Source organism: Vigna angularis, chromosome 6 (genome assembly GCF_016808095.1).
Source record: "Vigna angularis cultivar LongXiaoDou No.4 chromosome 6, ASM1680809v1, whole genome shotgun sequence".
Classification (NCBI taxonomy): domain Eukaryota; kingdom Viridiplantae; phylum Streptophyta; class Magnoliopsida; order Fabales; family Fabaceae; genus Vigna; species Vigna angularis.
In genome coordinates, this window is record NC_068975.1 from 29081714 (window position 1) to 29107689 (window position 25976).

General features: G+C 34.1%; 3 protein-coding genes and 1 pseudogene across 5 annotated transcripts; 3 read left to right on the forward strand and 1 right to left on the reverse strand.

The window, feature by feature from the left end:
- Positions 1–4026: 4026 nt before the first annotated feature.
- LOC128197416 (uncharacterized) lies at positions 4027–8192 on the forward strand. Of its 2 annotated transcripts, XM_052879285.1 has the most exons (3): positions 4036–4114; positions 5716–5913; positions 6875–8192. In XM_052879285.1, exon 3 carries the CDS (start codon positions 6880–6882, stop codon positions 7840–7842), a length of 963 nt encoding a protein of 320 aa, XP_052735245.1. In that variant the 5' UTR covers positions 4036–4114; positions 5716–5913; positions 6875–6879; the 3' UTR covers positions 7843–8192. The 2 variants fall into 2 exon arrangements, with proteins under 2 accessions (XP_052735244.1, XP_052735245.1); XM_052879284.1 differs by lacking the exon at positions 5716–5913 and having other exon boundaries at positions 4027–4114.
- Positions 8193–10195: 2003 nt separating this feature from the next.
- Positions 10196–15007, forward strand: LOC108341923 (polygalacturonase At1g48100). Of its 2 annotated transcripts, XM_017579607.2 has the most exons (7): positions 10196–10285; positions 12258–12742; positions 12884–13051; positions 13166–13210; positions 13290–13497; positions 13599–13680; positions 14252–15007. In XM_017579607.2, the coding sequence occupies exons 2-7, from the start codon at positions 12341–12343 to the stop codon at positions 14757–14759; spliced, it is 1413 nt and encodes a 470-aa protein (XP_017435096.1). In that variant the 5' UTR covers positions 10196–10285; positions 12258–12340; the 3' UTR covers positions 14760–15007. The 2 variants fall into 2 exon arrangements, with proteins under 2 accessions (XP_017435096.1, XP_017435095.1); XM_017579606.2 differs by lacking the exon at positions 10196–10285 and having other exon boundaries at positions 12107–12742.
- Positions 15008–15833: 826 nt separating this feature from the next.
- Positions 15834–18235, forward strand: LOC108342226 (uncharacterized). The gene is made up of 5 exons (XM_017579966.2): positions 15834–15969; positions 16071–16134; positions 16678–16722; positions 17411–17508; positions 17699–18235. Exons 2-5 carry the CDS (start codon positions 16081–16083, stop codon positions 17784–17786), a joined length of 285 nt encoding a protein of 94 aa, XP_017435455.1. The 5' UTR covers positions 15834–15969; positions 16071–16080; the 3' UTR covers positions 17787–18235.
- A 2029-nt stretch (positions 18236–20264) lies between these two features.
- LOC108340921 (probable boron transporter 2) lies at positions 20265–25765 on the reverse strand (annotated as a pseudogene).
- Positions 25766–25976: the final 211 nt, after the last annotated feature.

Sequence of the window (25976 nt, forward strand, 5' to 3'; positions counted from 1 at the left end):
GCCAAAAGTCTTCATAGACTTGGTATACCTTTTAAACCATGTTCTTGGGGATTGTTTTAATCCATATAGAGCCTTCTTTAATTTGCAAATATAAATTTCTTCTGAAATTTCTCCATGTAGGAAAGCATTTTTCACGTTAAATTGTAGAAGAGGTCAATCTTGGTTTGCAGCTAGCGGCAAAAGTATTCTCACAGTATTGGGCTTGGCTACCGGTGCGAACGTCTCTTGGTAATCTACACCATAAGACTGTGTAACCTTTAGCCACAAGTCGTGCTTTATACCTTTCAATAGTTCCATCAGCTTTATACTTAATTGTAAAGACCCATTTGCAGCCCACAGTTTTCTTCCCTCTTGGTAAGGACACAAGATCCCAAGTGTTGTTTTTTTCTAAAGTTGTCATTTCCTCAACCATTGCTTCGGTTCATCTAGGATATGCCAAAACTTTCTGTACATTATTAGGAATAGAAATTGAAGATAATTGAGATACAAATGATGCATATGACTAAGATAACCTGTGAGATGACACATATTTACTAATGGGATATTTAACTTTGGCTTGGAAGTCTGGTTCATATTTAGCTAGAGGTTGACCGCGGTTAGAACGAGGTGAAAGATTATATTGAACAGTAGTAGACTCAGTGTTTGGTGTGTTGATGGTCTCACGCAGACAAACACCAATTCGATGATCAATTTCATCTAAATTAGTATTATCAGAGATAGGATCAAAAGGTACCTCTGAAGATTCAAGCTGAACCTGTGGATAAGATTGAGCCAATTGGTTATGATCAGAAGACACTGTATTATCCAGAAAAGAAGGGTTCATATTTAGGATTGGCTCACTTCCTGCAGAATGATCCTTACACGATAATTTATCTTCACAATCAAACATACCAACATCATGATTATGCACTTCACTTTCATTGCCTCCCTGAAGTGGAGAATCAACATAAAAAAGTTCATGCTTATTAAATGTCACATCCATAGAAATAAAAAATTTCCTTGATGGTGGATGGTAAGCACGATAACCTTTTTGAGTTGATCCATACCCAACAAAAACACATTTGATCGCTCGTTTTTCAAGCTTTGTAAGTTGATGTGGGTGTAAGTGAACATATATAAAACATACAAAAGTATGAGGTGGTAAATAAACTATGGGAGGAAAGATACAATGATCAGACAACACATCAAAAGGCCTTCGAATGTTAAGCTCACTAGAAGGGGTTCGATTAATTAAATAAACCGCAGAGCTCACAGCCTCACCCCATAAATGAGATGAGACATTACCATCTATCAAAAGTGATATTGTCACCTCTAATATATGTCTATTTTTTCTCTCAGCCACTCTATTTTGTTGTGGTGAATAAGGACATGTAGTTTGATGCAAGATGCCTTTACAATTGGTGAGAAAGGACATATGGTGAAAAAGGCCTTTAGAGTTCATGAACTCTATTAATTCAGTCTTAAAAATATTCTCCTCCATTGTCTGATCAAATGACCTTAATAGATGTGTTAAATTGTGTAACAATCAAATGATAGAAGGAACGAACCACATCACACAGATCACTTTTATATTTAAGCAAATATACACAGGTTACTTGAGTACAATCATCAACAAAAGTGATAAACAATTTTTTTCCATTATGTGTATATTGTGGGGCAAGACCCCAAACATCTGTGTGAATTAATGAAAAAGGAAAATCAGTTTTGTTATTGCTTAAAAGAAACACAACACGATGATTTTTTGCCAAAACACAAGTTTCACAAAAATAATCAGAAATATTACATTTATAAAACAGTGATGAAAATAATTTTTTTAAATAACCAAAAGAGGGATGTCCCAACCGTCTATGCCACAACCAAATTTCTTTTTTGTTTTTATCTTGTATGGGATCGTTCGCAAGACAAGTCAATCCTTTTTTGATGGTTCGATTGTAAGACATTTTCAAGATAATAAAGTCCTTCACTCCTTCTACCATTAACAATATTCTCATTGGAACGGATGTTTTGAAAAGGACAATGGGTTGGATAAAACAAGGCAACACAAGAATGTGATTTGCTTAACTTGCTAACAGAGATAAGATTACAGTTTAATGTAGGAACAAATAAAACATCAGGAATCGATTAGGAGGGTGAGAGGGATATAATACCTATACCTTCAATAGGAGATGAGACCCCATTGGCATTAATAATAACAGTTTTAGAATAATTAGATGAAAAAGTAGTAAATATACGAGGATCACAGGTCATATGATAAGTAGCAACCGAATCAATTATCCAATCACTATGCTTAGTAACAACAGAAAGATTAAGGGCAGAGTTAGATATACCTAACTTGGTCACAAATCCGGTAACAGTAGAAATATAACTCTTAGAAGCAGCAAAAGTTCTAGAATAATGTTTCTCCGATTGATTGTCATCTGAAGAAGCCATTAGAAATATTCAATGAAAAGAAAACATTGATTCCTATATTGTAGAGGATATCAGTGTTTGGCTCTTGATACTATAATAAAAGGTTTAAAGAATAATTCTGATGTATTATTTCAAATAGTAGAATCCCATATATATACATTCAAGGATCCTATAATTCTTCATCTATTAAAGGAATGACACGTGCACAAATTTGTACAAATTATAATAATATCTAAATTATAACTGATATAATATTTGATTGCCTAATATTTTTTAATAGAATATTTGACATATCTTAATAGATTTTTTAAGCGAAATATTTCTTTTGAATACAAATAAAGTTGAATAAATAATTTTATTTTCAGTATGATTTTCATTTAAGTATCTAAAGATTTTATTTGAGAAAAATCATTTCAAGGAAAAATAGTTTGTTTCATTATAATTATTGGTTAAATGGTAAAATTACACTTGAAATAAACATTTTAAAAAATAGAGACTTGTCTCACTCTAATACTCACTAATGTAATAAAACAAAAATACAATTTCACAACAACTTAAAAATTCATCAAACACGTGGTTTCAATATATTTCATATTATCATCATCTATATTTACATTCAACCTTATTTATATTATGGAATTAAATTTTGGCACATTATATCCACATCCCATCAACATTAATAGTATGCACTTTAACATACCTCAAATTCATTATTCTTTTTCATTGAATTGAATTAAAGCCTTCGACCAATCCAAATCAAAACTGATTATTCCAAACCTTCAATGCCTGGAAATTTGGTATTACCTAATTTTTAATCCTTTTTAAAATGAGTAAATTTTAATTTTAGCTCCATAAAAACTTATTATTGCTTTTGACTTTTATATAATTAAAAAATATCACTTTTGGTTTTTATTATTATATTATATTAACTAACTATTTACTTGCCGAACCAAAATCAAATAACAATTTTAATTGAGAATACTTAACACATATATACTAAGTATCATTAATCTATCTAAAAATAAATATCAGGACTGGAATTATATTTAAAATTTTAAGAAAAAACACATAAAATATTAAATAAAAATTAAAAGAAAATTTAAGACATTTAAAAATATTAAAAGAAATTATTACACTTTTTTATAAAAAAATAAAGAAAAAAAAGTAAAAGTAGTTAATTTTAAAAAATAAAAATATATTTAAATTTAGCAATTTTATAATACATTAAAATAGTGTTGTATGGTATTTGTCCCGTGGCATATATAAGAGACATAACTTGGGTGTAAAATGATGCATCTGAATGGTCAGTTTTAAGCTTTTGTCTTGAGGAACCATCGCAGACATCTTTTATTAAATCCAGAAAACCAAACAAATATATGTTTATTCACTGCTAATCCATGGTCGCCTATTGTATCTACCAAACTCACTGCAAATAAAAACCTGCACAAGGTTTTGCCTTTCCAGTCACTTTCCCACAATTGCTTAATGCAATCACTTAATTACTATATTATCATTCATTTCACAATTATTAATCACTGTTATTCTGCCTCTTATGCCATCTAAAAGCCATATCCTCAATATATATATATATATATATATATATGGTAGATGAGAAAATGCAGGTTATGCAGTTCATAATTAGCACAGACAAAGATAATCTTCTCTCTGCAAACATCATCCTTAGCCTTCGATAACCGACTAATCGGTGAGTCTCAGTTCTCTTTTTTCCTGTTAATGTAGTCAATATTTTGTTGTAATATTTTCAAAAATCCTTTTATTGACTTTAATACTTATGTTTTAGTTTTTTTCAATAGACTTTATTAAGTTTTACTATTATGTAAAATATATTAGGACTTTATCTTACACGTAACTTCAAAGTAGTAATTCTATAACGTATAAAACTATAACTATTTTAATTTAAAATACTATTATTTGTCCTAATTATGTTAATTGTTGTTAACGATAAGGACTAAAAAGTGACGGTTAGAAAATGTAAGAAATTTAAACTTAGCAATCCAATTGAGATATGTTTATAAGAAAGAAAATTATATTTGATTTTTTTTTTATTTCACGTAATAATATATTAGTAAGGGGAATTTAAAAACTGAAAAAAAAAACAGTACTAAATTGTAGGTAGTTAAATTTGACTAAAAAAGAAAATAAATAAGGATGAATCGTGCTGACAGAAAAAATTATAAAATTAGCCTTACGTTTTAGAAAAATAGCAATTGATACCTGTCGTACAAATTATATTTCCCATAACAGTTTCAGAATTGAATAGAAGTATAAACAGAACTAGAGCTTAGGGTGTAAGTTATAGTGGCCAATGTTTGAGGCCCAGTTAAGATTATAATTGGCCCATCTATGTTTTCTTTTCAAACTTCAAAAAGAATCCAATCTCTATTCATCCGATTTGTTCACAGTTCAAATCATGTGTATAAACTAATTGGAAAATCTCAAACCACACGTTCATTTATATTACTGAATTATACTCAAACTTATTTTTTAAAATAACACAAGACTTTATGTAGAATTCAAAGATCTTTTTACTACTATTCGTAACCTTTCTCTTTACTCCTGCCACTACCACGATCACAACCACGACAACAAAAAGGAAACTCTTACAAAAAATTCTTTATCGATCAAGTCAACATTAGGTCAGAGTTTTTTAGTTAAATATCAATTAATGTAAAAGTGAATAATAAATTACCATTAATATTCTATTTATAATGTTTTACTTGTTGGCCATGGGTTTAATTGGATGACCACGTCTTGTGTAATTCCTGAAATCTTGAGGCCTGCTGGCCCATTTACCAAGTAAATGAGTTTCATCTTTTGATTAAGTCTATTCATGCATTTTAGAAGATCGTAGGAGATGTCGGTATCCGGTATTTGGATTTTGGTATCCAGTCCATGATACCTAATATTTTATTATGCTAAGGCTATAAATTTTACTTTGAAGGACCAAAAGGTCTATAGCCTTGTACAATACATTAATCCTCAATCTTCTCATGACTGAAAGGTATGTAAAGAGTGCTTAGTGTTTCTCTTGTAATTGAAGCAAGATGTCGGTATCGATATTCACTAGTCCAAATGCTCGAGGTGTTTGCAAGCAAAGCTTTGCAAAGAAATTTTGTTATTTTTGATCTTATCCATATGAGTATAGTAGCCCCCGACCTCAAAGAGAATAGCAATGAAGATATTTTAATGATGAATCTCTAACCTTGAGGGAATGTGACTACTAGTTAAAAGGTGACACACTAATACAAATTTATTTTACTCACAAGTTACAACATTTTCATGAAGGGATGCAAGGTTCATGGGCTTGAATGAAATGGGTATATGGCCCATTAGGTTTGGAAGTTGAACTGTCATCATCTCGCTATAAATAGAGGAGGGTTAAGCATAAGTCATCACATAGTTACTTGGTTATACTTGTTGTGATTCATACTCGCCAAAGAAGTTTGCCTACGTTGAAGTGCAATGACCTTTTCCTTTTAGCAGGTATGACTAAATCCTTCAATGTTAGTAGTATCGATAGTCGGGTGTCGATCTCTCCAAATACCACATCATCCTTAAGTATGGGGATAAGTCCCGAACATTTCATAGAGACTTGGATTGACCCTCATAAGGAGCATGTCGAGACCTCTTCGAAAGCGAAAGAGGGGTATGACTAGGTTGATACTGAGGTGAAGACCCAATTATCGGACTACAGATGTGCTCAAATACTCTAGAGATGGTCAAACAGTATTTACATTTTCAATCATGGAATGTCGAAAGATATAGTTTCCTTAAAGAGGGCTAGTGACATTGATTGTGTTTGTCATGGCAAGGAGAGTTATGAAGATGACTTCTTCTATGATTACACCAATATATTTACACAACTTCATGTCTGGATACCTTTTGACGAATTTACGATAGGTGTGCTCCGCCTTTTAAATGTTGCACCGACACAAGTACATCCTAATGGACGAGGATACATACAAGCCTTCAAGTTACTATGCAAGTGGTTGTACATAGACCCATCTCTTGAATGTTTTCTATACTTTTACTGTACCCATCCTCGAGAGCCGGCATCCTGGGTGTCGCTAATAAGAAAACCTAAGGCTCCACTATTCAGGTCATATTCAGACTCTTTTAGGAATTTTAAAAGGAGATTTTTTAGGATAATCATTAACAAAAGTGGTTAGTCCTACTTTTATAATGACAGTGGGAAGAGAAAGTTCCCTTTCTATTGGACCGACAATCCCTTAAAGTACCAGAATTGGTCTCGAGACCGTTTATCTACCAAAGACCGAAAGGTTATTGGGGTGTTAGAGAAATTGCCTCAATAGATGCCGGCAAGGCATCTAGTTAGAATTTAATTGTGCCACAAACCTATTTCTGAATTGAAGGGTAAGCAAATAAAATTTGTTATCTTTGGGCACTTGTTGAACTGATATGAGCATGTTTTTGTGTTTTGCAGATTTCATGGCTCAACACACACCACAAGTTGGTTATGAAGACGACCTCTTCACTGAGCTCAGGATGCAAGTGGAGAAAATGGCTAAAGAAGTTGGGCGAACTGATGTCCCGAACTTGCAACAACCCGAGACCGATATCTATCATCCAGGATTCGACAAGAAGATACTAGAACTCGAGAGGGGCAGGGGTGTGGGTAAGGAAAGAAAAAGACTACGAGCCACTATATTGGACGAGGGCAAAGATAAGGATGGAGTAGCAAGGCTCTCAACTGAATTTAGGGAAGGGGCCTTTGACATTAGTGAGTTGGAAGGTCCTTTAATTCGTATGCACAAGGGGGTCTCCATTGAGTTAGGTGGCCATGAGCGTAAGGTCATCAATGATTCTGACCCTGAAATCTTGTTTAGGGGTTTACTTGAATTTCAAACTCGAGCCTTGGTGCTGAGCCGTCGGGTGGTACACATGGCCCGAAAGGAGTTGAAGGGGGAAAGCAAAATGAAACTAGCTAGGGACTTGATTGTTGAGAGGAATGTTCGTGAAGAAGAGCATAGGTTTTGGGCTCATGAGAAAAAGAAACTCGAGAATGAGAAAAAGCTACTTGAGAAAGAGGTTCAACGTATGAAGTCATGGAAGGCCGGATGCTTAGAGGCTGAGAAAAAAGTTAGGAAGTTGAACGCTTTCTTAAAGGAATATGTCGAGGAGGTGACTAAGGATGATCTGCAACATTTATACAACTTTGTTTCTAATGCACATAGGAAGGGTTTTCAAAAGGGTATTCGCCAAGCAAACTTCCTCTATAAGGAAGTATCAACCACTGACTTTCGGTTCGACGTTAATAAGGACATCTTTGATGGTCGGATGCTTGACGACATCGAGATTTTCACCCTGGCGGGTCAAGAAGCTGAGAGAGTTGTTGTCGAGGAAGATAAGGAAGATGAGGAGAATGTTGAGGACAACTTGGTAGAGATGTGATGTCGAGCCCTTCTACAGTTGGGGAGGATGTTGAGGATAGCTTGGGTAAAGATGTGATGTCGAGCTCTTCTACCTAGGTTGATGTTACGGCCGTGGAGGAAGAAAAGGAAGATGAAGTGGACCAATAATTACCTAGATTATGTAGATTTTGTTGGTTGTGTTTTTTAGTTGTGTGTGTTTGGATATGCCTTTTTATAATGTTTGGCCAAGTAGGCCTTTGTTCTTTGATGTGCTAAATTGGAAGATGAATACAACAACTCCTCCGACCATCTTCCTTGGTTGAGCCCAACATCTTCTATAGTTCTTCAATAATAATTTATTGGCAGCTTCGGCCTGTCCATTGCACTGAAGGTGTTCTATCGAACTAGTTATATGCCTGATATCTAGAACTTTACCAATTCTTTATCTATAAATTGTCGTCCGTTATCCGTGAATATAGTGTGAGGAATTCCATACCAACATATGATATTCTTCCAAACAAAGCATTGGACTTGCTGCATTGTTATGGTGACTAAGGGTTCGACCTCAATCCTGAGTAGTTAATAACTTGACTTAGTGTCTTAGTATCGATTAATGCACAAATGAATAATAAATTACCATTAATGTTGTATTTATAACGTTTTACCTCCTTGACTATGAATTCAATTGGATGAGTTGTGCGGGTCCATTAACCCTAAAGTGCATTGATCCATTTATTAGATAAACAAACTTAAAGATTTAGGAAACTTGAATACCCAATATCCATGTTATGGTATCCATCCATGATACTGAGTATTATATTATGTTAAGGCTATAGACCTATTTAGTAGTGTTATTACAAATTTTCTTTAAAATCATATGATAATTTTTTTTTTCTTTCATTAAGAGATACGTATTTTATACTACTTTCATGACTCAACTTATTGATGAACACGTCTAGATGGAATATAAAATCATTTTTGAAGTATTTTTTTATCAAGCATATAATATTTAAAAAAAAAACTCCAACTTTCTAATAAAATGTCATAATATTATTTTAATGTTTTGAAATATTATTCAATTATTGATACCTTGTAAGTTATATAAATACATTTATTTTACCTATTATCTCCAACGAAATTCCATTGGTTATTTTTTAGCGTTTGCTCTGTATTTCACTGTTGCTTTTAGCACACAAGAATGATCTCATTATAAAGTTGTCATTTTCAAAACTTTAATATCAACCCTTTTATATCAAATTAAAAAGAAAAATTGAAAGAGCATAATCGAACACAATATTATAAACACCAGAGGATATTGAAGTTGGAGCTTGCAAGCTTTCATCAGCAGTCGAAACACGCATACAAAGCTACAAAATTGTTACAATAAGCTAAGCAAACTAAAGCTTGTTGAATCATAGAAGCATATTATAACAATTTCGGAAAAACAGCACGATTAAAGAAAATATAAATGCTTCATGTGATTTGATCTGTTCCATTGTTAGAGTGGGAAAAACGCCTGTGAACTTGGAACGTAGCATCAATATTCCGATAAGCTGGTGATCAGTCTTTAATTAAAACTGTGATGGAAGCATGCAGACAAGATTAAGATTAAACTAATGTTAACCTCAACAGGTGTCTGAATCAGACACCAGAATGCAGTGTTTTATTCGTAATCTTCATACGCTGTCTGCATCAGTGTCTCAAAATCAATGCCATTAGAATCCTAAAAACAAAGCCCTGTGAACAAAACAATCTCCAAACTTTTTAATCAACCCTCTTTCCATTAGCCCGTGACACAAACTACAAACACCACCCCGTGAATTCTCACCTAACACGTGTCACCTCTTCCTTTCTCCTCATCATATATTGTTTCCTCAAACCAAGTGAGCGAAGAAAAAAGAGCACACACACATGCATAAACTCTTGGATTTCTGCAGAATCTGGTTGTATTGTAGCTGCATGTGACTATATAACATTGTGCTGGAACTGTGATATGATGATACATAGGAAGAAAAAGGATATTTGATACTATTTACAGGAATAAAATAATTTTAATATAAACAAATTGTGGTGACAGAGGACCCACGTTCTGAGCAAACCAACCAGTATCTCGGCGAGTGAGGCGCGTGTATGAACCCCTGCCACATGGCATAGCAGAGAGCCACAAACCATGCTGTCACCACACAGCACCATAAAAAAGTGCACCCTAGAATCTCTCTAGTCACAAACTTTTTCTCTGTTGAAATTGCGATGGTTTATTTGCTTTTGAACTCTCTCATCTTCTGATTGTACACACGTGACAGGTTAAGACAAACATGAATCCATGCACATTTATTTTCACTTCGCTAGTCTCTTCTATAAAACCCCACTCCTACACATATTTTATACAGCAACTCATACTTTCTTACACTCACATACTTACAATACAGCTTCATGTTTGCTACGGCAAAGAGATAAAGAGCAGAAGAAAAAAATTGCACCAGGTGAATCACAAAGTCTAGTTGATTTTCCAATGTTGCTTTATTTGGTTAAATGGGCACGTAAGAGATATGAAAACATTGGATAATTTTGGTTTTTTTTATGAGTCATTTTCTCTGTACTAACTTTTTATCTCTTCGTGTGTCTGTTTAACTATCTTTGTTTTGTTTTTCTTTTTTTGCATTAAATCATAAGGGGTTTGGTTCCACCCGTGAATACGTTAATTCTGTTGTCGTGTACCAAAAATTGTCCTTCTTGCTAATTCATAGCCACAATGAGCTAACCACATTCCCACGTCTACTCTTCTTTGTGTTCCTCTTAGGCCCCTATAGCTCCTTTTCTTTTTCTTTTACATTTTTTTATCATACTATTTTGTGTCACGTTTGATTTAAAGAGAAGAAAAAAATGGAATACACACCTTGTTTGGTTTTTAATGATGAGAAAGTAAATTGCTGTCATATCTTTAAAATAGACAGATAAAGTTAGAAGAGTACTGCTAACAATATTCTCTCAATAAATATTCTACTGTAGTTAAGATTTATTAAAAACTATAACTAAAGGAGATAAAATTATTAAACTATAGATAATTTAATCCAATCACTGTAATTTCTGAGTTATCAACTTTAATCATATCTGATTATTGTAATTCCCTGTCTGTTATATCTGAATTGCCTTAATAAAGTAAAAAGAATGCACCAAGGATGATAGAATAAAGCATTTTGATCAGGGTTATTAGTTGATCAATCTAGCAACCAAGAAAAAGTTTCTTATTCATTTCATGGAAAGATAAATTTTGTTGAACTCAAACTACAAATGTAGCTGTCATTGATAATGTAAGTTCATTTATTTTTTGTGCCTTCCTATTCGGCTCTGTATGTTCACGATTCCCACTGTGGTTAGCTTTGTTCTTTTTTGCTATCTGCTGCTCTGTTAATCAGAGATCTGATTCTAACTTACAGCAATAATTCACGTGCTGTATCTCATACAATTGTTATTTTTCAATAGCTACATGTCTGTTTGGCCACCTCCAAGGCAAAACCAAAGATGAAATATGTCACACAATCACCAATTTTCATCTTCACAAATATTTTGATAATTTTCTTGAACAGTATTATTACCTTCTGTTTCTTCTTTATTCTAATTTAACGTGCGTTCAGCCTACACTTAAATTCCTTTCCTTTTCCTAGAGGGTCATATATATTTGTTCTAGTTTATTACCAGAAAACAACTTGCTTTTCTTGTGTTTTAACCCAAGCAGTCAGCAATAATCGAAGACACGTTAAACTTACAGGCATTGTTAATCAGTTGACTCAACAAAGCTCAAAAATGCCATGGAACTTGATGCAGAGTTCTGTTGTTTTCCGTGTATTACACCTAATTCGGTTTTATTTCTCTGAGCTTAATCAGGGAAAATACGGATGAACAGATAAGGAATAAAAAAAGAAGAAAAAGTAATAGAAGTTTGGTCAGTGATGGCACAATTTTCTAGAAAACTTGAGCCTCAAAAGTTCTGAGCATACACTTTTTAAAATTGAGCAGAGTACAGTTTCTGAAAACAAATTCAGAAAATAAAACTAGTGGTTCAAGAAGCAAGAGGAGAGCGAAGGTATAATGTCACGGACCACAACACAATGAACAGATACGATTAAAATAAGAGGATGGTCACGAAATGAGGTTGTAGAACAATGACACCGTGGCACGGTTACTTCACAACATTGACCTCCAAAGCCTCTAAAATCGTCCAACTGTTTCCTTGAGAATCAGCCAGGATTCTACACGTGTCCACCTCATGCTTTTGAATTTATTCATGAACTATATCTTGTATGTTTTGAATATAAATAACCAACTTAGCTTCAGGATACTTCTTACTATAGGCCAATCTGCTTCCATCTCTTTACAAGTTAGTTTAATCTCCTCCATTTATACTTGTTGCTGTATCATTTCTGAAGCTGGACTCTTGCATTCTCTTATCCACAGGTTTCAATCATCTTCAGGAGCTTTCACATTGGTGAAGTGACATTGTTAGTTTAGTGTCAAAACTCATAGAATTGAAACCTGCAATGAGTCTGATTCGATGGTCTTTTATCCTATGGATTACCATGATTCTTTTTATCCATAATTGGGATAATGTGGAAGGAAGGTACCACTATCACAAAGGGCAGAAGAAAAGTCCCCCTACACCAGAGGAACCTCCTTCACCTTCACCTCCTTCCATTTCCCCTGCTGTTCCCTCTGATCCTTATCCCAGTGATCCTGGGGATTCCCCTTCAAACTGCATTTTCGATGTAAGATCCTTTGGGGCAGTTGGAGACGGTTCAGCTGATGACACACAGTCATTCGTGGCAGCATGGAAAGCAGCCTGTGCAGTAGAGTCAGGGGTTGTTCTTGTTCCAGAAAATTACTGTTTCAAGATAACTTCAACTATCTTTACAGGTCCATGCAAGCCTGGACTGGTATTTCAAGTAAGAATGCTTGTTGAATTTCCTAGTTCTTCATTCTTTCTTTTATGTTATATAACATGTTTTGTCAGAATGTTGAATTTCATTTGTAGTTCTCTTTTGTTCCTCTAATGTAGGTTACTAACAAGGTTCTAATGTAAACAGGTGGATGGTACCCTCATGGCACCTGATGGACCAGAATCTTGGCCTAAGGAAGATAGCCACAGTCAATGGCTTGTGTTCTATCGACTTGATCAAATGACTCTTACTGGGAAAGGAACCATAGAAGGCAATGGGGAGCAGTGGTGGGATCTTCCTTGCAAACCTCACCGGGTAATCATTGGATCAGAATCATATAATAACAGTCACACCATTCTATTATTTGTTGTATACTTATTTAATGTTGAAAGAACTCAAACTAAACGGTAAAAAAAATTGGCATTTCAGGGTCCCGATGGAAAAACTGTATCAGGACCATGTGATAGCCCTACAGTGAGTGCACTACTCTGTTTCTACTTATTTTTTCCAACCCACATGAACTGTCCTAAAGTGTTTCTCTTCTCAAATGTAGATGATACGGTTCTTCATGAGCTCCAATTTGGTGCTGAGTGGGGTAAAGATTCAAAACAGTCCTATGTTCCACGTGAAATTCGATGGTTGCCAAGGAGTACTGATAGACAAGCTGTCAATTTCTTCTCCTAAACTCAGTCCAAATACTGACGGAATCCACTTAGGAAACACAAAGGGTGTTGGGATATATAACTCCATGATAAGCAATGGTAAATACCAAAGAACAATGACTCATTTCTCAATATAGAACTTTTGTTCTGTTTATATTCATGCCAGAAAAGTTGTTTAGAATAATGTGATTTTTGAACAGGTGACGATTGCATCTCGATTGGACCCGGGTGCTCAGACGTGGACATAGAGGGTGTCACTTGTGCTCCCACCCATGGTATTAGGTACATGTTACATAATCAATCTTAATTTGAAGTTATATTGTGTTGCTAATTATGTTAACTTCTCATTAATGATGACTGATATACGAATATCATAAACAAATGAACCCCATTGGCATTGGCGCTTGCTAATTAGTATGATATACTATCTGTGTTTTGTTAACTGATTCTAGAACCATTTCTAAAAGCAAAACGAGTGAAAAGTGACTTCAACCAACTGCATGAGTATAGCGACTTTACAAGTTGTACCCCAAGATTCCAACTAATCTATCTTCCACAAAAGAATAAAAAGTTCCACCTTTCAAATGATCCTCACCAATTCACCAAAAAGTTAGGGTCACAGGAGTTATTTGTTTACCTTCTTATTTTAGTGATCTTTCTAGGTGTATTACTTTAACAGTTGGAACAGTTCATACAGCCAATAATTAATAATACCACAGTTTCTATTCTTCATTTCTGGCCCCTCATGATTCCAGAGCAGCATCTTCTACTCTGTTGCTTTAATTAGACATTTCCATAATGTTAGTTTCAGCATTTTACACCAAATGCTTAACATTGGTCATTTTTTCCACAGCATTGGAAGCCTGGGAGTGCACAATTCGCAGGCATGTGTCTCAAACTTGACTGTTCGCAACACCGTCATAAAGGAATCAGACAATGGCCTGAGGATCAAGACATGGCAAGGTGGAACGGGGTCAGTGAGTGGCCTAAGATTTGAAAACATCCAAATGGAGAATGTGAGAAACTGCATCATCATTGACCAGTACTACTGCTTGTCGAAGGAGTGTCTGAACCAAACTTCAGCAGTGCATGTAAACAATGTGATATACAGGAACATAAAGGGTACTTATGATGTGAGAACTCCGCCTATACACTTTGCTTGCAGTGACAGTGTGGCATGCACCAACATAACACTCTCTGAGATAGAGCTTTTGCCATACGAAGGGGTATTACTAGATGACCCTTTTTGCTGGAATGCTTATGGAACTCAAGAGACCATGACTATACCTCCACTTGATTGCTTAAGAGAAGGTGAACCTGATACAGTCGTGGAGCTCTCTGCCTACGAATGTAGTGCTTAACGTGTCACATTGAATTATGGTTGCCGTGGGAAGTATATCATATATGACATTGTATGCATATAGAGCAGAGAGAGATTGTGATTGTGGTGTTGTATTTGTTACTTAGGATTCGTCCCTATTTGGGGTTTCCCCTTGTGTGTGATGAGTAATAGAATTTAGTCTCCTTTTTGGGACCTACATTGTAATAGTTTGATTGGCCATTTACATATATAATATATGATAGGTTTTAACTATCAGCTTTAGATTCATTTCAAGAGTTTAAATTAAGAAATGCAGTTCATATCCGAGTCTCCAAGTGCACATTGCACTTCAAGTTGCACATTCGTACCCGTGGAACTAATTAAAAGTAGTTTCAAGAAGATATGTCTTGTGAGTAAAAGGTGATAGAAAAGTTTCTATCTTTATTTGATATTTTGAATTATATAATATAAAAATAAAAAATAACTTTTATATTAAATACTATTGTATAATTTATAAGTTTTTTGGATTGTCCAATCCAAATTGTAAAATTTTAAAGTTATTTTCTTTTTCAGATTACATAATTGAAAAAAAGGTTAAATAGAAATTTTAATATTAAAAGGTGTCGGATGAAAATATAAAATTACAGAAAGAATTTACCTGATTTTTGAGTCATTATAATTAATTTTTTTAATATATCGATTCAAGAATCACTCGACTCGTTCTACGGCCGATTCTTCCCGCACCTCCCTCCATGTATCCCTACACCTCAAATTAAATAATTCCAATTTTACCCATTTTAGATTGCAGAATTCAAAAATCATTTTTTATTTCCGAATTATGCAATCTTGAAGTCATTTTTTTTCTTAAAAACAGACTTCTGGATTTACTGTTCGAAAGCCTAAATAGCTTTTGGATTATGTAATCTGAGTCAAAAGTTTACAATCCAAATTTTGTTCTTAACCATTTTCGGCTTTGAGACAAAAAGTCATTTATTTAATTTTTGGATTATACAATCGATAAAGGGAAAAATAGGAAGTTTCTTGGGCAATGTAATAGAAATCGGCCCAATAGTGCAATCTTACTCTTGGGCTTTTTAGACCACTAAATCACGATTCACTCTTCTCCGTTTCTAGTACCGTAAAACGCAGAGTCGTTTAGTTTCGCACGGATCGCGAATTCACGTTTTGTGCTCCTTTGCTTTGCTCGTAAACATACCTCGAGAACTCTGAACCAGAACTAGTGTTAATCGGTATTAGACAAGCGCCCACTACCTAATTTGTTGGTTAACTAATGTTCTCTTTTCTGCCTGCTAACTGTTCGATGAATTGCCTCTGTGTTTTTGTTTCGCAGACTCTATACCATGCCGTCCCTTCAAACTGCTCTGCCTCCTGAGCTCGCCAACAATACTCTTAGGGTCAGTCACACACCAAACCTTCTGTCTTCAATTCAATCAAACTCCTACCTCTACTTCGCTTCCATTAGTCTGAAAAACATAATTAGTGTTTTGCTCCCTTTATCTGGAATTTTGGTTTCAATTTGATCCCTTTTTAAGTTTAGAAGATTGACTAGCAATGGTAATTTTTACTGGAGTCACATGTTTCATGGTTTGACGTTTGTGATGTTTCACCTAATCTTATAAAAGGTGTGTTTGGAAGTATGTTGGAATGGCGATGAATGCAAAAGCTGTATTTTCCGATGCACAAATGGGAAGTAATTAGAGTGTTAAATTCAGTTGAAAAGGGAGTTTTGTGGGATTAAACTGAAAATCCAAACACATTAAATTCATGTATTAAAATAACAGAAGGACCAACTTAGTGTTTTGAAGACTTAAATTAAACTTTTTAAACTTAAGGGACCAAATTGAAACACAAATTTAGATGAATGATCAAAATTCTAATTTATCCTTTTAAAAAGTAAATAAAATATCTTATTTACTTTTATGACCTTTGTTTTACAGCTCTACCGTGAATGCCTGCGCAGAGCTAAATATATTGGTCATCGGGTGAGCCATTATTCTCTTTCTCTCTCTTTCAAATAGATTCACTTGTAGCTAATTGCTGTCAACGTAATTTAAGTATGGCACATGGGAATCCCCGCCATGGTGATTTTTTGAAAATTTGGTTGTATATGTCTCATGTTTATGATGCATGTTTCTTAGGGACATGTAATTAGTGTTGATGTTTAAGTATTGTGACTTAACGTGTTAGACAAACTCTGATCCTATCAGTGCACTGCATTATTTTCTTCATCTTTTACTTTGTGCTTGTGATGCTATTCACCCATGATCGTGGTATGCTTCTGCATTGGGGTAACTGTCGTATTATTGCTTTGCTAGTGATGCATTATTTTTACTGAAGCCCTGCATTAGTCACGACCTGTTGAGATAAACTTTTCGTGAACATTTTGAAAAGGAAACTAAGAAGTAAAAGGCGTTAAACTTCTTTCAAAAGTTGAAATTGACTTGTGCACTTCAGCTTTTAAAGAAACTTTCTTATCTACCTCTTCAAAAAGTTGATGAATGAGGTGTATTAGTTGATTTTAACTTGCGGTAGAAGTTTATTTCGGTTTTGATTTTCTTCTAGAGAAGTACTTGTGAAGAAGTTTACTTAAACAAGGTTTAAACATCTTCATGTCTGATGATGCTAGGACGTGAGAAACTGACTATGCTGTATGCCTTCTTGCTGTTGCAGAAACATAACACACAGCTTCTTGTTGATATGGTGAGACAACAGTTTAAGAAACACAAGCATGAGACAGATCCTGAGAAGATTCAGAAGTTGAAGGATGAGTAAGCTTGTATCTAGTATTGTACATTTATATTGTGCACGTTTGTTATTAGTGTGGCCCCTTTTCTTCTACTGCTCCATTTCCCCTTCACCAGCCAATACATTTCTAATGTCTCAGCTCAACAACATGGGCACATGTGTGTGAAATTTACGCTTATCTACTTATTTTTAGATTTGTTTCTGATTTTGCAGTGCTGCAAGGGGGCTTATCAATCACATATTGTATGAGTCAGAGCAAGTGACAGGTTCTAAATTTAGCAAGACTAAGCAGCCTAACTAATGATTCGGTTCGTCCATGAGGGAAAGGTTTGGCAGATCAAGCATGTATCAAAAGTCTTCAAGGTTTTTATGGTTATTGGCTATTTTAAAATGTTATTTAAAACAAAATTGTGGAAAATAGGGCGATGGCTTCTTTTGCCGGTGCGACTTCCATATCCACACTGCTCAAGTTTCTTAAGTTTCTTCCAAATGTTTCAGTGTAGAGCTAATAAACCTTTGAAGAAATAACAGTAATCCGTATTGCTTTTTTTTTTTTTTTTTTTTTCAATTTTAGTTTTTGGTTACATTGTAAAGGGCTTGTGCATGATTGCAAAGACGGCAAAGTCGAAGTCTATAATAAGCCCAGACGCTGGATTAATTAGGTTTCAGATTTGCACGCGTTTCTGAAGTTCCTGGGATTGTCACTTGTGAGTTTCTGAAGCTGCATTGTTTTGAAGTTTGGTAAAGAAATTTTCTCTGTGGTGTAGGTTACTCACTTTCATGCTAGATTTTTATGTTCTCCATTAACAGTATTTAATTGGTTAAAAACAGTAGAATATATTTTTTTTTCTTTTGACAAAAAAAAAAGGAGAGAGAGATTAAATCCTTTTACAGTCAAACCAAGCCAAGATGTTGGTGTTGAAGGTTTACTGACAGGTCGTGAATGAGTTATGTTTGTTATACTAAACACGATTAACCAGTTCTCTTGGTTCAGCACCTGGTTAAAAAAAGCTTTCATATTAATAGCATTACTGTCTACTAAATCATTTGATAGGATGATGATGGGCTACTAAAGTTGTCTTTTTGAAAGACAGTGTCTCCATAATTATTACAAGAATGAAGAATGATTATTTTAAGAGCTTTTTTGTACAACGACAGATTTATGGAGACATTTTATCAGATAAAAGTTGAAAAAGTGGAAGTAACATTAAAATACCTCATAATAGCATTGCCTAACATTAAAAATCAAAGGCATCAAACCATTCTAACGACTTTTTCTTTTTTATTCACAGACATTAACCACTTTTACAAAATCCTACAATAGATAATTTTAGAGTAACAATTTCCTTTTGTCAACAAATAGATTAAAATGATTTTGAGACAAAGTCACCTTTCATGTCAATTAAGTATTATATTTTTTTACACACTTTTAACTTAATAATTTATATTATCTATCATATTTCTTGTCTTTAAGAATGGTAAATGAGTTTTACAAGACGAATTAATCATGAATGTCTTAAAGGTATACTTTTATTATTATTATTATCATTGATTTTGATTAATATTCTTCATGAATTGATGTAGGTGGATGAAGACAAAAATTAAGGGAAGAAATTCTTAGATCTCATGGAATTTGCACAACAGATAATCGTTCACCTATAGCAATTTCTAGATTCGCACTACCTCTTCTAATTATAAATTCATTTAGTGAGAAATTGTTCTTCTAGTGAATACTGTTCAGTGACTATCTATTCATTTAGTGAAAATATTTTGAAGAGCAATAACCAATTTAATGACTAAGCCACTCAATGAATCGTCTAAATTCTGAGTATAGTTTTGGAGTTGGAAAAATTAATAATAAATCGACAACAAACTCGACATTGAGTAGGTTTCTATTAGAAAGAAATATAGTTAGATATTGTATTAAATGAAATATAATTATAGTTATTCTGTGAAAAATATTGAAGGAAACTATACTTACAATCATTTAGTAAGATATGATTATTATAGTTGATATTATTCTGAAGTGAAACATTTACTAAATAAAAGAATGATATTTAAGAAGCATGATAAACAAATCACTGTGAGTCAATAACAAATTAAAATTGAATTGAAATATGTAAAAAAAAACTATAAAATAATAATCTAGGAAAAAACTAAATAACACGATAATAATAACTGTATGAACAATAAATTCATTGATTAACATAAGAGTTTGATTCGTAACATATAGGTGGATTGAAAACATGTTAAAAAATATATATTATGAGTTATTTTTGTTTATAATAGTTTAATCTATGATCATTTATGGCTTTTGTAGTTATGTGTATCTGAAGCTTGTTATACAATTATTTTTGTAAGCTTTGAAGTCATTTCTAGTTTACTCTTTAAATTTTATTGTTGTTAACTCTTAAAGTTATTTTATCTTTAATTCATTATAAAGTTTTCTCTAAAGTACTTACTACCATTGTTATGATTTTTTAATTTTCTTGTTTGATTCTTACTTCGTTTTTCAATTGCTTTTCTATAATTCTAAATGTTCAAATTTTAACATTTATTTGTATATAATTAAATTTGTTTGATCAAATACTTTTAATTATATCATGAATTAAATTTAAATTTATGCCGGAAATTCTGATAGATTTAATTCATAACGCTAATTTAAATTGAATTTGATGGATTAATTCTATCTACCTGTGTATAGAATCTGAAAAAACTAGATAATTAACTATTATAATTGTCCTGTTCCTCTAGAGTTTAGAACTCAAAAATCTGGATAAAACCCTCAAACCTAATTTTAAAATTGGAAAATCAAGTATTAGAATGATAATCAATGTTCCTTAATTCCTAGAAACTACTTGCTTTTCATGACATAAATATGTTTGATGCATTTATGCCACTAAGCATTGAAGAAGAATCCTTGTATTAGAAGCCTACAATAATAAGTTACTATGAGAAGGATGTATGAGTGTTCATCTTGATTTCTTCAAATTGGATGGTGGAGTAGCTTCTCCAGGGCTGAAAGATCCTCTCCCAACACTTTGATGGTTTTTGATTTTTCTGAGATGGCTTATACCTTATCTGGTAACCTTGGACTTTGAACACTGGCTAACTCTTGGGATGTGATTGGAGTGGAGCTCATGAACTTAGGACTGCAAACATGTCTTATCTCACCCCTGCTTCTGGTGATTATTCCATCTACAATTTCTCCATCATCTGCAAAGGAAGCTGTCTTGTTCAAGTCCCCTTCCTGCACAAACAGAGCAAGCATCATAAAAGGAACCTAAGTGTGATATCATTTCAAACCATCCAAGTGGACATTCAATGCCAATTATACAAAGTATGAATGCCTGTTTGCATTTATCTGCCTTCAGCATGTAGCTAAATAAGGTGAACTTGGGTATAGTATTGAACACTTACAGTAGCTAGGCTGAATGGTAAAGCAGGTACTTCTTCATATTCTGCAGCATCTAAATCTTGAAGGTGTGCTCCTTTGAAAACCTTGGGCAGAATGTATTGCCTAACGGGAACCAGAAACATTATCATCAATGGGAATAGAACCCCAGCTGTTGGAATCCAAGTGATACCAAAACAAACAAGCAAGTAAGCAGTCTGGAAGACTGTAAACACTGCAATTGTCTTGAATGGAACGGTTTCCAAATAAGTTGCATGGCACTCCTCCAGAACTCTACATTTGTTTCACAGTGTGAAAGATAAAGCAAGGTAAAGTCAGTGAATGCAACTTTAACTGTCCCAAAAAGAAGGAAAACAGATAGGAAACTTTTAACATCATATCCATACTTGTATCTTCTGCTTGGAGCAGTTAAAATGAATAAAATCCGTTCCCAGAACTGGTTGCCAGGTAAGTTTTCAATGGCCATGAAAGCAAAATAACCCCATAGCACAGAAGTTGGAATCATTTTCAGGAAAGGCATTGCTGCTACACATCCTACTACCATCACTGACTGGAGCAGGTTGCTCATTCGTTGCTCTTTGACCTCAACAGGCAATAAATCATCAATTTCCTTCTTGACATCAAATATTGACTCGTCAACTGGAGCATTTATACTCCCCATGCATGATGCCAATTGAATTGTCGACTCTTTCAACTCTTTAAGTCCCTGTTAACAAAGTTTAATAAATGGTGGATGATTACATTGCATGCCACTTTTTGTTTGAACTAGAGACAATTAGGAACATATTCAGTTAGTTAAACCATTAAATCAATGATACAATATTCAAGTTCTCCTGTTCTGAAGAGTGAGAATGTCATACAGGTGAAAGGGGGTGGGGAGAGTGACAGAAAAAGTCCACAATCCCATGTACCTTTGAGGAAGATTCTTCGTGAGCTAGAGGGGTTTGCATCTGCCAGTACGCATCTTGCATACTCCCATATACTTGTCCCAAACTTTCTTGTTTTCTCATAGAACTTCGTGCTGCAGCAACAAGCCGGTTCCTAAGTAACTGCAAATCACCCAAATATAAGTATGATGATAGTAGCAGCACATTAATCACTATGTATTCTGTTTTTACTTTCTCCTTAAAGATTGTACTAATGAAATGTCTACCTGGTGCTTCAATGTAGCTAAACTTTTGGTATGCATTGGAGATTGTGGAATAACACCGTTGGACGGAGGAATTCCAATTAGACCACATATTATAACCTGTCATTCAGTTAACATATCAATGTGTCACAACACAACTAAGGATCACACTCGGTTTACAAGAAGATCAGGAGACCACACACAATATCAATCTCAAATTGCCAAGGGAAAGAAAGAGCATTGGGCAAAAGTCAAAGAACTAAGCAATTTTATATAAAGCAAAGGATCAAAAAGAGCAAAGAGCTTTGTGTACCATGAAGCCCAATAGAAGTAAATCATAATGGAAAGAAGGTGGCTTTCTTAAATTGAATTCTTTCTGCTGAGCAAGCTGAGATGCCACACTATGGTCGAAATAATATAGAACAGCAATCATTGTTGCTGGAATAAATGCTCCAATAATATAGAGAACTGGTACTTTCAGCATGTCCTGTTGTGATTTTGAATATTTTATTAAAAACTTCCGTGGAAGAACTAAGAATATAAAAGATGAAAGAAAAGTTTAACAATCCTATTTCCCAACATAAAATAATTTCCACAGAAGAGCTCATGCCTTTATGACAGTCCAGTTTTCAAATGCACCAGAGGACCATGGATTTGGACTGAAAAGACGCCTAGGAACTCCTTTTGGAATACTTCCAGCTGGAATATAAGAAATGGCAGTCCATACTAGAACCATCAATGGGACACCATAATCTGCTATGAAGCCTCGTAAACATCCTGTAATAGGAGGAAAATAATCTAAGAACTACTGAAAATAATGGGAAATGATCAAAACATTAGTTGAAAGGATCTTTTTCAGTTATTTTCAAGTAAAAAGAAAATCCTCAGTCGATCATATTTAACCTCCAGATGTTCCAATTCCATTTTCAATGTAAATTTGATAGATGTATGAAGGTCATAAAGCTTGAGCATTGTAGGTTCAAGCCTTCATTGTTCATTAAAGAGAATTCATCTTACAAAATAAACAGTAGCAACAAAATTTTTACTAAGACAGAAATTCACAACTTCGAAGGTTCAATGCTTCAAAGATAACTTTTGGAATATTCTTCAGGCAATATTCAATTTACAGATCAGCAAGTCAACTCAGTAACATGAAAAACAACTATCATAACGGAATGTTAATTTGAATCCATTACCCTATCCCTCAACAACCTTGTTCCTTATGCAGTTTGTATTTTAAGGTCAGAATTTCAGTTAATTTATTTTATTATTGTCACATAATACGTTTTAAAAGGGGAAGTAAAACGGGATGGGGAAGGATTAAGCCAAATACATACCTTCAAGCAGAAAACTGTGCAGAGAAAAGTCAATGCCATGCAACGTACTTCTTATTACCTTATGTTAAATAGTTCTTGCAACAAAGAATGTACATCTCAATGAATGAATGCAGTATTTCAGCAACTATTATCAACAATCCACCATTGACCATAAGGGAAAGAAAATTTCATGCTTTCTTAGGTCATATCATATTGATGATGCAAGTGCACATATGATTAGGAACCTCACATTTCACAAGTCTCACCTGATCCATATCGCCAAGACCTTGCCTTTCGGCTTTTCAATGCTGTATGCAAGAGGCCAAAGGACAGAACCAAAGAAAACATGCCATTTCCAAATCTCCATGAAGATTGAAACTCAGGTGATGATGGGTTTGCTCTCTCAGGTATGTGAAACTCATGGATGAGTCCCTGTTAAACCCAATTAGAAAGCATGTTTATCAGTTGATAAGATTTTCTTCCAATCATCTTATATTTTCATTACTTCAGACTAGAACCAAAATCATTTGCGCTAAAAGAACTCATGAGTAAATATTACTGCCAAAGAAAACTAAAGCATGTCTCTTACTTTAATAGCCTCTTGCATAAAAAGCATTGCAATAAGAAGACCAAACAGTTCCCCTGCTAATCGAGTGAACCTGTTGATGATGGAGCAAGCTCCCAAGATAGCCAATAGGAACAACAAGATGGCAGTCCACACGCATACCCTGCCCATAAATACACGAGGAATCTAAGTTTCTTTTATAAGGCATCATACAAAGAGTAACTCGTCAAAAAAATTATAACTAAGAACATAAAATGGCTAAACTACTTCAAACATGAAAGTGAACGAACTATACCATCCAGTCCATGCTAGAAAGAGTTTTGAACCCAATTCTGGCCTTCCTTTCGCAAAGTTGAACATGAATGTATACATAATTACAGTTGGTTCAGCTACTCCAAGAATCAGTAAAGGTTGGCCTCCTATAATAGACTGTACAATTCCACACAAAGCAGTAGATGCTAAAGTTTGAACTGCGGTAAGTACTCCATCTGGAAATTGTTGGAACACAGTAAATCAAAATTTGAGGTACACTATATTACTGTCTCTGCATTTATCTAATCAGCTATCTTAACATAAACAAATTTCCATACATGGACAAAACCCAAGAAAAATATGGGATATGAATAACAAGCACTGTACCTGTGTCTCTTTCCAATTGTTCTCCAAACGAAATAACAGGAATTGCTGATGCAAAAAATATATACGTGGTAGGGGCCAATATCCTGAGAAACAACAGTTTAATTAAGAAGTTACATTCAATAAAAAGAAGTATGAAGTAATCGGGAATTGCTTAAAAAGTGTAGTAATTTCAAAGGAATAATAACTGAATTAGAAAAATAAAATAAACTTTATATCTTCGTATAAGTCATGCCATCAAAATACACTCTCCTAATAAAATAATTTACTATTTTTTGTAGCATAAGAAGGGTTTACCTGAAGCCTGCTCTAAGACCACCAATCCAGTCTTGCTTGTAACACATCAATCTGCCTTGAAGATCATTTTTAATTCCACGAAACGGAACAAATGTATCTTCCATAGTTTCTTAACCAAAAGCAACGGCAAAAAACAAAACCGCACAAGTATTAATACTTTTTAATACTTTAACAGCAGCACAGATTTGCAGCAACAGCACTGTACTCGATTATTTAATCTCGGCCGACACCAATGCATGTGCTACGAGCATCACAGCAATGAAGAACAATGGCCACACACCTATGGCAAAATCAGCAAGCAATCACACATCATTATGATTTATAGCAAGATTTAAGCAAATAAACCCTTTTAACAGAACCCCAGTGGCAGCACAACACAACAATGTTGCACCATCTAACCCAAAGCGATGCATACCATAAACTTACAAGTTAAATTAAATAAACAAAGCTTGAAACCCCAGTTGGAGTATGCATTACTTAATGATCAAAATGATGGGAAGAGTAAGCAATAAAAGGAACAAAAAATGAAAGCTTTCGTTGTGGGAACAGAGAAAGGCTGAGGAGAAATTTGAAACACATAGCAGTGAATGGAAAGTGGGTAAAGGACAATGTGGGTCAAAACTAAAAGCGAGTAAAAGAAAGCACCGTCATTAGTCATTGCAAAAGAGCAAGCATTTGAATGGGGCACGGAAAGGGAAATAGGAACATGCCTGGAAAAAGCTAAGAGAAAAAGCTACACTATAATGGCTGTTTGGAAGCAAGGGTTATGTTATGTGCTGCAAATGCAATGTATGATGATGAAGGGAGAGAAAATTACAGTGAAATGGATGTTTCGTTGCATGTTTCTCCATCCCATGTTTCATTACTTAGCTTTCGTTTGCAATTTATACACAACAGCTTCTTGGTTTTGGGGTCATGATTGGACAATACTACCAAACAAAGATTATCATGCTTAAATAAACACGTTTATAATATTTATAAAAAAATTAAGATGGTGAACAAAATGATTTTATAAATTAAATTGATTCGTATATCTAATTATTGTAGAAACTTTTATCTGAATTTTTTTTTTGTTTTCCTGATAAAAGAGATAAATAAAAGATAAAAAATAAAGTATATCCATACCATGTTCT

Excerpts from the sequence above, each read along its gene's own strand:
- LOC128197416 (XM_052879284.1), top strand. The coding sequence starts at position 6,880 with ATGGCTCAACACACACCACAAGTTGGTTATGAAGACGACCTCTTCACT.
- LOC108341923 (XM_017579607.2), top strand. The coding sequence starts at position 12,341 with ATGAGTCTGATTCGATGGTCTTTTATCCTATGGATTACCATGATTCTT. Across the intron at positions 13,498-13,598 it reads TAACTCCATGATAAGCAATG|GTGACGATTGCATCTCGATT; the intron begins GTAAATACCAAA and ends ATTTTTGAACAG. Across the intron at positions 13,681-14,251 it reads GCTCCCACCCATGGTATTAG|CATTGGAAGCCTGGGAGTGC; the intron begins GTACATGTTACA and ends TTTTTTCCACAG.
- LOC108342226 (XM_017579966.2), top strand. The coding sequence starts at position 16,081 with ATGCCGTCCCTTCAAACTGCTCTGCCTCCTGAGCTCGCCAACAATACT. Across the intron at positions 16,135-16,677 it reads TCGCCAACAATACTCTTAGG|CTCTACCGTGAATGCCTGCG; the intron begins GTCAGTCACACA and ends TTTGTTTTACAG. Across the intron at positions 17,509-17,698 it reads ATTCAGAAGTTGAAGGATGA|TGCTGCAAGGGGGCTTATCA; the intron begins GTAAGCTTGTAT and ends CTGATTTTGCAG.